The sequence below is a fragment of the Budorcas taxicolor genome, chromosome 3 (genome assembly GCF_023091745.1).
Source record: "Budorcas taxicolor isolate Tak-1 chromosome 3, Takin1.1, whole genome shotgun sequence".
Lineage (NCBI taxonomy): Eukaryota > Metazoa > Chordata > Mammalia > Artiodactyla > Bovidae > Budorcas > Budorcas taxicolor.
In genome coordinates this window covers 120,889,821-120,899,862 of record NC_068912.1, presented here as the reverse complement: position 1 = coordinate 120,899,862, position 10,042 = coordinate 120,889,821, and the positions used below count along the sequence as shown (strand labels likewise).

The window sequence follows — 10,042 nt, the reverse complement described above, 5'->3', positions numbered from 1 at the left end:
AAAAAGCAGCCGTAATTGTGCAAGCGCAGTTCTCAGACTGGGGACTGGAAGACGAGGGTGGTGACCTGCACAACAGCTTTCTTCCTGAAAGTCGGCTCCGGTTACTTTACAAGCTCAACATGAAGGACGAAAGCCAATAATTGGGAATAACGGAATCTACCACCCTTCCAGGATCCACAACCCAATCAAGCAAGGGCCCATCAGGAAAACGGAAGGCTACCACAGGGGTCTTGGGTCACAGCGAAATCAAGGGCTTGCACAAGTGAGGTGGGGGTTGCCAGGACCTCAGCCTCAGCACTGAGGTAGACAGTGTGCAGCTCGCGGCGGTCCGCGGCTGCCCCCAGCACCCTCGGCCGCCTCTCGTCCGGGAAGCCGGCGCTTCTCGAGGACTCCCCGGAGAGCAGCCCTCAAGTCCACGGCCACATTTCCGGCCGTCTCCGAGGTCCTCCGCGGCCAACTCGAGCGTTCGAGTAAGTTCTGGGAAACGCGGCTCCCAGCACGTAACGGGCCTGACGCTACTATCCGCACCAAACTCCTAGGGTGAGGTCGGAACCCCCACGAGTGTGCCTGGGGACGAGCCGTCGGAGGCCACGAAGCCCTGAAAGCAGGACCCCTAGACGGGAAGGCAGTGTTCGCGCCCATAAGACGACAGCCGCCACCCTGACAGAGCGCTTCCGGGGGCCGGGCCGCTGGCCCTCAAGACTCCCGCCGTCGACGAGTGGGCAACAGGCAGGCCCCAAGGCTGCAGCCCCGTGCTTTCGCTGGAAGAGCGGACGCCCGCGCCAAAGACGGCGGCCCGGGCGGAACACTGCGCGCCGACATTCTGACCCGGAAGAGGCGGTGCGACAGAGGCACTCCCGACCAGCCGCCCCGCTTCCGCTGTACTAGTCCCAGCCAATCCGGCCACGCCGGCCCAAGTGAGCCAGTCCCGTTGCGCGCCGCAGACGCCGGCCCGTGTGAACCAATCCCCGTGCGCGCCGCGGACGCCGGCCCGCGTGAGCCAATCCCCGTGCGCGCCGCGGACGCCGGCCCGCGTGAGCCAATCCCCGTGCGCGCCGCGGACGACCACAGCCAATGGGCGGTCCGGATGGTCCGGGCAGTGGTGGCGGGAAGGCGCGGCGATGGCGGGCCGCCGCGGCGCGCTCATCGTGCTGGAGGGCGTGGACCGCGCTGGAAAGAGCACCCAGAGCCGCAAGCTGGTGGACGCGCTGTGCGCCGAAGGCCACCGCGCCGAGCTGCTGCGCTTCCCTGGTGGGCGCGGCGGGCCGGGCGAGCGGGGGTTCCGGGGGACCGGGGATGGGGACGTGACCCGGGGCTTCTCCGGGCCCTGAGGGTGGGAAGCGAAGGCCTCGCGGGCCGGGCCCGCCCTCGTAGATCCGAGGGTCGGGGCGCAGGGGCCGGGCCCGTGTGATGGCTCCTGAGGCTCAGCCGGACGCGTCTGTGGTCATTAACGTCTGAACGTCTGCAGTCAATCAGTCCTGTGTTTAGTGAGTCTCAACACGTGTACAGCCCAGAAGGCGTCTTCACAGCCAGAGTAATGACCGTCAACCCCTAAGTTTCCTGGCGCTGCTTTGTAACCCAAGTCTCCGTTTTGTTTTGGGGTTCCTCCGCCCGCCCGCCCTTGAGTGTTTACCTTCTGACTGGTTTTGTGTCATATTCTTAATTTTTAACGTAACACATTGGTCTTGAAAACGCTTGTAAGAATATCATCAATACTTAGGTATTCAAGAGAAGTTCAAGGTTTACAAACCAGAGGTGGCAGCGGTAGAGGGAAAATGCTTCCTTGAATATTTATCGTTTTAATTTTTAAGCGAGACAGTCTGTTTGAATGACATAGGTATGAGCCGCTTGGGTCCACACAGACACCTTTTTTCAGTAAACAGTACTCTGCAGTCCTGGGTTGGTGGACTGCAGGGACGGAGGACCTCGGATACTAAGAGCCAGCTGCAGCACTTAAAAATCCTTGTGGTGTCAAGGCAGGTCCTGGAAGCAGTCCCCCTTGGCTGGCTCTGCCTCTGGTTGCTGCTTCCTACCTGAGCTCCTTCCTCCTCAAGCTCTGTTCATCCCAGTGGCTGCTCGCTGCTGCCCTTCCTCGGGTAAAGGTGTGAGCCTGTCCAAAGCTGCAGTAAAATAAACTTCAAAGTTGGACGGGTCACGGCCAGAAGTTCCACACTAACTGTTCTTGATGTCCATGGCGAGCCTGATCTCATTTTCTGTGTTTATTCTCTCTTGTTTTAGAAAGATCAACTGAAATTGGCAAGCTGCTCAGCTCCTACTTGGAGAAGAAAAGCGAGGTGGAAGATCACTCGGTGCACCTTCTCTTCTCTGCAAATCGCTGGGAGCACGTGTAAACACCTTGGCCCTGCCACCCTTCCTGCTCTGTACTTCCCCCCCGCGACTCTGGGCTCTTGTTTCTGAGTGGCTGAGTCAGGCTGGAGGCTGTCCCTTTACACATTCTTTATTCACAGATCCCCAAAGCTCTAGTTAATACCCCCCACCCCACTCCTTTTGTGACGTTAAGTCGTTTCAGTTGCATAGAAAAGCTGATGGAGACGTACAGAGCGTCCCTAGCTCGTCCTCCCCCACCTGGAGTCTCTCTTATTTATGCCTTGGATGAACCGGTGTGACACGTCACTGAGGCTGACAGTTGATGTTGGGGTTTGCCCTCTCCCGCCCCCTCTTTGCTTTACATCACCTTGGTGGGATCCCTCTGTACCCAGCACAGCTGTTGACAGCCTGGGGGGCACACTCCCAGGTGCTTCTGTTCCCATCTGCACACGTGTGTGTCAGCAATACGTATGTCATGGGAGGTGTTCTAACGAATAAACGGGGTCCTTGGGGACAGAGCACCTCACGGCGTGCTTCCTAACTGCCTCGCGATCTGCGTCCCACTCTCCTCTCAGCTCCTGCGGCCTGCTGTCCCGAAAGGCTGCTCTGCTGTGGATGGAGCAGTTCCTGCGGGTGGGCGCGCAAGGGGCTGTGCCTGGCGCCCTCCCACGAGCAGGCTGGCACCACTCCCTCTGGCCTGGGTTGAGCCAGAGTCTTGTCTGGAAAGGCCTACCCCTTCCACGTGTTAGATGAAGAGGAGGCCAGGTTTATTTGTTTTTAATTTTCGTTTTGGTTGCACTCAGACTTGTTGGATCTTAGTTCCCCAACCAGGGATTGAACCTCTGCCCTCTAGGTGGAAGCACAGAGTCTTAACCATCTCGCTTCATTGGGATCACCAGGGAAGTCCCAGTGAGGTCATATTTATAATCTTTAGCACATCTAGGGTTTCTTGACCTGGGTGTTTTGATTTTTGCTTTTTGTGGGTTAGTAGAAAATAACGTCAGATCAGTTCGGAATGAGAAACAGGACCGCTTGCCGCCTCAGCCCCGGCCTTGCCCAGCTGTGCCAGCCTGTGCGCCCCGGCCCATTTGTTCTGCCACAAGTCCCCTTCAGGTCGCCCCAGCCACTCCCATCAGAGCAGTTTTCTGACCCGCGGAAGTCCTTGGCTGACAGGTTGGATTCTGGGCCACTGTCTGGCGCCGTCGTCCGCCAGCTGCGTGGCATTGGTCTTGCTCGGCGTCTCAGCCGGAGCTTCCTGGGCAGTGCGTGGGCAGAGCGCCCTGGCCCGCGGTGCTGTGTTGCGGCGCTGCCTCCACCTCCTCCCCGCCTGTTAGAACCTGCTGGCCCTCCAGGGCCGTCCAAGGATTTATCCTGGGGAGTAAGCTCGCTCTCTCGCTTTCCGCGCAGTTCAGCAGCACCTCCCAAGCCTCACCTGCAACAGTGTGCTATCACGTTTGTTTTACCCCTTCCTCTCTTTGTAAAGATCGCAGGCTGTTAGCGAAATGCTGGGTTTATGTTTCCTCCCGAGTGGATTTGGGTTTGCATTTTTGGCGCGGTACCACAGAAGTGACGTGGGTCCTCTCGAGGGCAGGAAGTCCCCATGTGAGCCCACTGAGTACCCGTCTTCCTGAGACCCTGGGCCCCCTGTGGAGGGCGTCCTTAGCCCCTCCTGCCCTCAGCCCCCTCCCAGGAGACGCAGGCATCTGTCGTCCCCTCCGGGCCGCGCCCACCCTTCTCTCCCCTTGTTCCGGCTTCTCCCTTCCTGGCAGGGCCTGGCCCCCTGTGCCCGACGGCCGAGCTGCCCCTGGGCCTCTGCCAGCTCCAGCTGTGTTCACAGCCCTGGTGGACTTGCCTTTCTGCGCCTGCTGTTGCTGGGCTGTCCACGTGGGACCCTGGGGGGAGGATCAGAGCTTCAGGGAGTGAAAGCCCGGCCACACGCTGCCTGGGTGCAGCCCTGTCCACATTGCTTCCTGAGCTGCTCTGTGTCTGCAGGGCTCTCTGAGTCTGAGACTCGAGCTGAGAAGCTGGGACCAGGGCTCACGGGCGTCCCCTCTCTCGTAGGCCGTTAATGAAGGAGAAGTTGAGCCAGGGCATCACCCTGGTTGTGGACAGATACGCCTTCTCCGGGGTGGCCTTCACCAGCGCCAAGGAGGTGAGTGCCACTCGGCCTGGCGCGTAGTCTGCGCCCCGTGTGGGCTCAGCGGTCCCCGTGGGTGCAGAGCCATCAGAGCGGAGGCGCCGCGTCAGCCCCCAGGGCCCTGTGATCCCCTCCTCCCGGCCACGAGGACAGGACGAGCAGCCTCTGTAGGTGCGGGTTGTCCCCGCAGACACGGCCGACACATTTCACATCAGTCACGCAGGGGTCGGTGGGCAGACCGGTTTCATCTAGCGCCTTGTTTTCAGGAGAGACAGTGAGAGTATCTAGGGTGCTGTTCTCCTGAACCCCCGTTCCAGGGAGCTGCTGTTTCACAGGTACAATGGCCCGTGTGACCGCACGGCCCTTTGTCCTGCCTTTTATTGAGGATGTTCAGACAGACCCCAGCAGAGAAAGGGCACCTCCAGCACCAGCTCCTGCCTCAGTGCGCTCGTCTCTGTGACCCGCCAGGCACGGTGTCGGCCCCCGTGAGCGTCTCGGTGCACGTCCCCAGGAGTGCTTTCCAGACCCTCGTCCCAACCCCAGCGAGTGGGCAGCCATTCCCCAAAGTCCTTCAGTCCGTGCTCAGGGGTCCTGGCGCCCAAATACTGTTTGTTCACCTTAGGTTTTTACAGTTAGGTTGAACCAGAGTTTGGCTAATTAAGTTCCATTCTTCAAATGTCCCTTGACACTCTTAATATGTAGGTTTCTGCCTCTCTTTCCTTCTATTTAAATGTTTGTTGATGTTCGCAAGGCTCCTGCCGAGAGGTACAGCGTGCCCGATACTCTTGTAACGGTCTTTGATCATGGTTAATTCACAAAAGGTTGCAGAATGCTGACCATTTAATTCTGCCTGTCTTCCTGGCACAAGCAGCTGGGTCCTCCTTTAGGAGAGTCCTCCCGAGGGTCTGGCCCCTCGGCTCCATCTGTGAACGTCACACGGGCTTGGGAAGGGTGGACAGGTGCCCTGTCCTGTGCTCGGGGCTCTGAGCCCACAGCTGGCTTCTAACCCTCAGGCTTCGCTGTGGCCCCAGGTCACACGCATCCTGGGTTTTCCTCCAGAATGGAAACACTGCTCCTAGAATTGCAAGGGTGAAGGAGAGTGGATGTGCCGCAGAGGGCATGTGGGGTGCTGGCGAGGGTCTCCCCCTCTCCTCAGGACGGGGGGCCGCCCTGGCCTGGGCTGCTGCGTGGCTGGAGGGTATGGGGTCCTGGGCCCCGGGCGCCCATGGACAGAGCACTGTTTCAAGAGAAACCACACGCAGCCTAAAGGACACCCGCTGTCGAGTGAGAGTTCTCCCCCCACACCCCAGCTCCCTCTCCTCCTCCTTGGCGAGTCTGGAACCGGAGACGAGACCGCGTTAACGCTGGCTCCCTCTCAGGGCGGCTCTCTGTCCCCAGAACTTCTCTCTGGACTGGTGCAAGCAGCCGGACGTGGGCCTCCCCAAGCCCGACCTGGTCGTCTTCTTGCAGCTGCAGCTTGCCGAGGCAGCGGCGCGGGGCGGGTTTGGCCGTGAGCGCTACGAGAGTGGCCCTTTCCAGCAGCGTGCCCTGCAGCGCTTCCAGCAGCTCCTGGCAGACCCGAGTCTGCCCTGGAAGGTGAGTGCCGCCCGGGCCCCGGAGCTGGTGCAGGAGGGGCCGCCGCCAGGCCAGGGCAGGGGCGTTGATGCTGCGGTGCGGCAGCTCATGCATACTTGGGTCCAACACGGGACCTCCCAGGCCCTCAGCATGGTTCCAGCGCTGGGCCGTGCAGGCCAGGGGCCTCCTCCGTCGCCCCGACCGCCACCTCTGCCGTGGTCCCCACAGCCTCAGGGCACTTCCCAGCCCCGGCGCATCTCCAGCCTCCCTGAGGCCGGTGCCCATGGCTGCAGCGGGCCACACCTGCCAGCTGGGCTCACGCGTCTCCCTGCCCTGTGTCCGTGCCTCCCGACTGCCCTGCTGAGCGGTGTGGCCAGGGCTCCCCGTGCAGGTTTAAAGCACCCCCTGACCTTGCTGTGTCTCGGGGTGCTCAGGGCTGGGGGAAGGGCGTGGTTTTACCCAGGAGGAGGCTGCAGTGTGGGGCCTCAGCTGCCCTGCCCTCTGCTGGACGGTTCCATCAGCTACCGAATGCCAGAGTTCTCTATTTTTTTGGTTTTCTTCACTTCCGTTTTTTTCCTTAATTTGTTCTCACCAGTTCTTTATTTTTTGCCGTGCCCTGCGGCACGTGGGGTCTCAGTTCCCCGATGAGGGGCGGCATTCAGCCCCTTGCAGTGGAGGCTGCAGAGCCCTAACCCCTGGACCCCCCGGGAACTCCCCCTCTGGCTTTCTTTCTATTGTACGTGGTGTAGACGATCCGTGACTCACGCTGTGCTTCGGCACCTCCTGGGAACAAGACAGGAACCCACAGCTTTGGGAGTGGGGGGGAGCGGGCCGCGGCTGCCTTTCTGCCAAGCTGTCCCCTCAGCTGGGTTCCCAGAGCTCTAGGAGCTTCGCCGATGGTCCTCGTAGGGCAGATCCCCTCGCAGAGTCTCGGCTTCTGTTGATCTGAAGCTTGCTTTAGCATTTTCCACATCTTTAAAGCAGAAACAGACTTAGAGAAGACTCTTCCGGGGACTGTTTGACGATACGTGCCAGTGCCTGCCGCCGTCCCATGTGGGCCTGGGCCGTTCACATGGGGCCTCTCCTGTGGCCTGGTCGCGGGACCCGGGCTGACGTTTGTGACCACGGACGTGGTGCCCGCTCGTCACTGGCCTCCTGCCTCTGAGCGTCTCAGCTCGGTGTTTCTGAAGCCCACGGGCTCCTTGTCGCGGAGCCTCCGCTTGCCTCGTGGTTGGGGTCAGGTGGTTGCCTCTGCTGGGTGGTTGCTGCCAGGTCATGGGGTGCGCGCCTTCAGCACCTCCGTTCCAGCCGTGTTCCCCTCCCCCTCGGTCAGGTGGTTCACGGTGGCGTCCCGCTGCGTGCCTCTGAGGAGGGGCTCTGAGTCCACATGAAACCACAGCGCCCACAGGCTGGTGTGCAGGGCTCACTCAACAGCAACCTGCCTTCCTCGCCATCCGAGGCCCACGTTGCCCAGATCTGGCCTCCAGGAGGCCACTTCACCTTGGGGCCCTTTCCAGTCCCGCGCGTTACGGTCTCGGGGCTCATCCTGGGCCTCCCCGGCCCAGCGTCTGCAGTGACCCTGGCTCCGCCCTGTGGCGGGGCTGCGGGGCACCACGCACAAGGTCACATGGGAACCGCCACCTCTGAGGCCCGCCCTGGGGGTTGTGGTAGCTGAGGGCCTCTGTTCCTGGGGCTCTTCCAGAGCTTGCTGCCCTGCGGCTGCCGAGAGGCTGTGCCCAGTGCGTGGCCCTCTCTCAGGCAGAGCGGTTCCTTGTGGGCTGGCTCCCTGGTGACCAAGGGTCCCGTGCTGTTCACTGGGCGGCGGGGTCTCAGCAGCGGGGATGCAGGTGGGGAGGAGCGGACGCAGGCCTGCCTGGGGCTCCGGGTGGTCCAGGCGCAGCGTGGAGGGGGTGGCTGCCCTTAGCTCGTCTGCTGCTGGCACCAGGGTGCCACGGGGCAGCTTGGGCCCCTGGCAAGGCGGGGGGTGAGGAGCCAAAGCTGTGCTCTCTGGCCTAGCCCACCCACTGAGAACACCTTGTGTCCCCCGCCTCGCACAGACAGTCAACGCCTCCAGAAGCATCGAGGACGTCCATCGGGAGATCCGCGCGCTGTCTGAGGACGCCATCCGAGCCGCCGCACACAGGCCCCTGGGGCAGCTGTGGGCGTAGGAGGCCGGCCCCCTGTGCCCCAGAGACGCTCGTAAATCACTATGCTTTCCTCACAGAGGTCTCACAGCTGCACCCAGCGGTCCCATCGGGGTCGCTGAAACCCTCAGCGTGTCCTCAGGTGCCATCAATAAAGACAGATGGAGACAGCAGTGGCGGCTGGGGGCCCGGTGTGGTGCAGCATCCTTGCCTGGGGCCCCTGTGCTGTCAGCCGGCCTGGCCATGCCTGGGCTGAGTGCCAGCCTCACGACCTGGCCTGCAGGGCCCAGCCCAGCCTTGTCGGGGCAGCATCTGTCTCACCTGAATGCGTCTGATACATGTTGGTCATTCTGTGGAGATGGAAGACGCAGCTGTATAACCCTCTGCATCCCATCCCGCAGTTACTCCAGGACGAGCCCTGCGGTGGGAGGCGGGCAGGGTCCCTGTCTACAGGGCGCCCCGGGGCGCTTTGAGGGTGTGGGCCGGAGGCTGGGTCCCAAGCAGAGTGAGACCACGTGCCAGGTCCAGGGTCTGGAGCTGGGGGGAGGCCCCCGTGCCCCCTGCATGGTGGAGGTGCCCAGGCCCCGCTCCTGCACAGCAAGGGCGCCCCCAGCCCAGCTGCACAGACGAGGCTGCCCGCCCACGGGCTTGGGCAGGAGGAGCAGCCCAGCCCTCGTGGGAGGGCGGAGGGGCCAGGGTCCCTGCACCTGGACGGCCGTGTGGCTGCTTCACAGAGGGCCCCACCGCAGGTGCTGGGCCAGCATCGGGGGCGTCCACCCACCTGGCAGCACACACTTGAGGTCGGGGCAGCAGGTAGGGGCCACGCGTGCAGCTGGACCACTGCGTTCAAGAGTCCTGAGGGCATCCGCGGGGATGGTGGGCAAACCGTGACCTGCCTTCTGACCTCTCACACGACCGAGGCCACATTCTGGGGGAAGAGAACGCAGCGGGGGCAAGGGTCCTGAGGGCTGGCCATCACGGAGGCCATGGGCCTGGGCGGGAGCCCCCTGCCGGGCAGCCCTCTGGCCCAGGTTAGGACGGGGCCCTGCAGGCTTTGGAGGCAGAAAGGTCTGGTCAGGGGAGATGCTGCTGCGTGCAGCGTGTGGGGTGTGGGAGCTTGGCAAGGGAAGGAGCCAGGGCCCCGGGGACAGCACTGCTGACCACTGACCTCCAGGGTTCTAAGAGGATCCTCAGCCAGAGTGTGGAGGCTCCAGAAGCCAAACAGGCTGCTTCTAGAAGCCAGGCCTCAGTCTCCGGCCGCAGCACTTCCTGCCTGGCCCTGGTCCCCGCAAGCCCACCACAGCGGGCAGGTGGGCAGAAGCAGGGCGCGGGAGGGCTGTGTAGCTCCAGCACTCCCGCCAGGACCTCCTGGGCGTGGCAAGTGGCCTCGCTCAGTCCTTCCTGGTGACTCACTAGGGGGTGACCAGCTGAGGCATCCACCCGTGAGGGAGCAACGGAGTCTGACCTCCCTGCACGTCCTGCCTTAAGCGCAAACCACAGGAGGCCAAGGGTGCTCAGCCACCTCGGTCACGTCCAACTCTGCGACCCCGTGGCCTGCAGCCCACCACCAGCCGCCTCTGTCCATGGGATCCTCCAGGCAAGCATGCTGCAGTGGCTTGCCATGCCCTCTTGCAGGGGATCTTCCCCAGCCAGGGATGGAGCCCGTTCTCCTGCGTTGTAGGCGGATTCCTTACCGCCGAGCAACTGGGTGGTTTTCCCAGCAGTCGTGCACAGATGTGAGCTGGACCATGAAGAAGGCTGACCGCTGAAAAATTAAATGCTTTCAAATTGTGGTGTCGGAGAAGACTTCAGAGTCCCTTGGACTGCAAGCAGATCCAGCCAGTTCCGAATATTCACT

General features: G+C 62.2%; 1 protein-coding gene across 2 annotated transcripts; it reads left to right on the top strand.

Annotated features, from left to right (window-relative positions):
- The first annotated feature begins 1,090 nt into the window (after window positions 1-1,090).
- On the top strand, window positions 1,091-8,381 carry DTYMK (deoxythymidylate kinase). Of its 2 annotated transcripts, none has more exons than XM_052637395.1 (5): window positions 1,091-1,251; window positions 2,239-2,347; window positions 4,390-4,480; window positions 5,936-6,061; window positions 8,098-8,381. In XM_052637395.1, the coding sequence occupies exons 1-5, from the start codon at window positions 1,122-1,124 to the stop codon at window positions 8,206-8,208; spliced, it is 567 nt and encodes a 188-aa protein (XP_052493355.1). In that variant the 5' UTR covers window positions 1,091-1,121; the 3' UTR covers window positions 8,209-8,381. The 2 variants fall into 2 exon arrangements, with proteins under 2 accessions (XP_052493355.1, XP_052493354.1); XM_052637394.1 differs by having other exon boundaries at window positions 5,864-6,061.
- The last annotated feature ends 1,661 nt before the right edge of the window (window positions 8,382-10,042 follow it).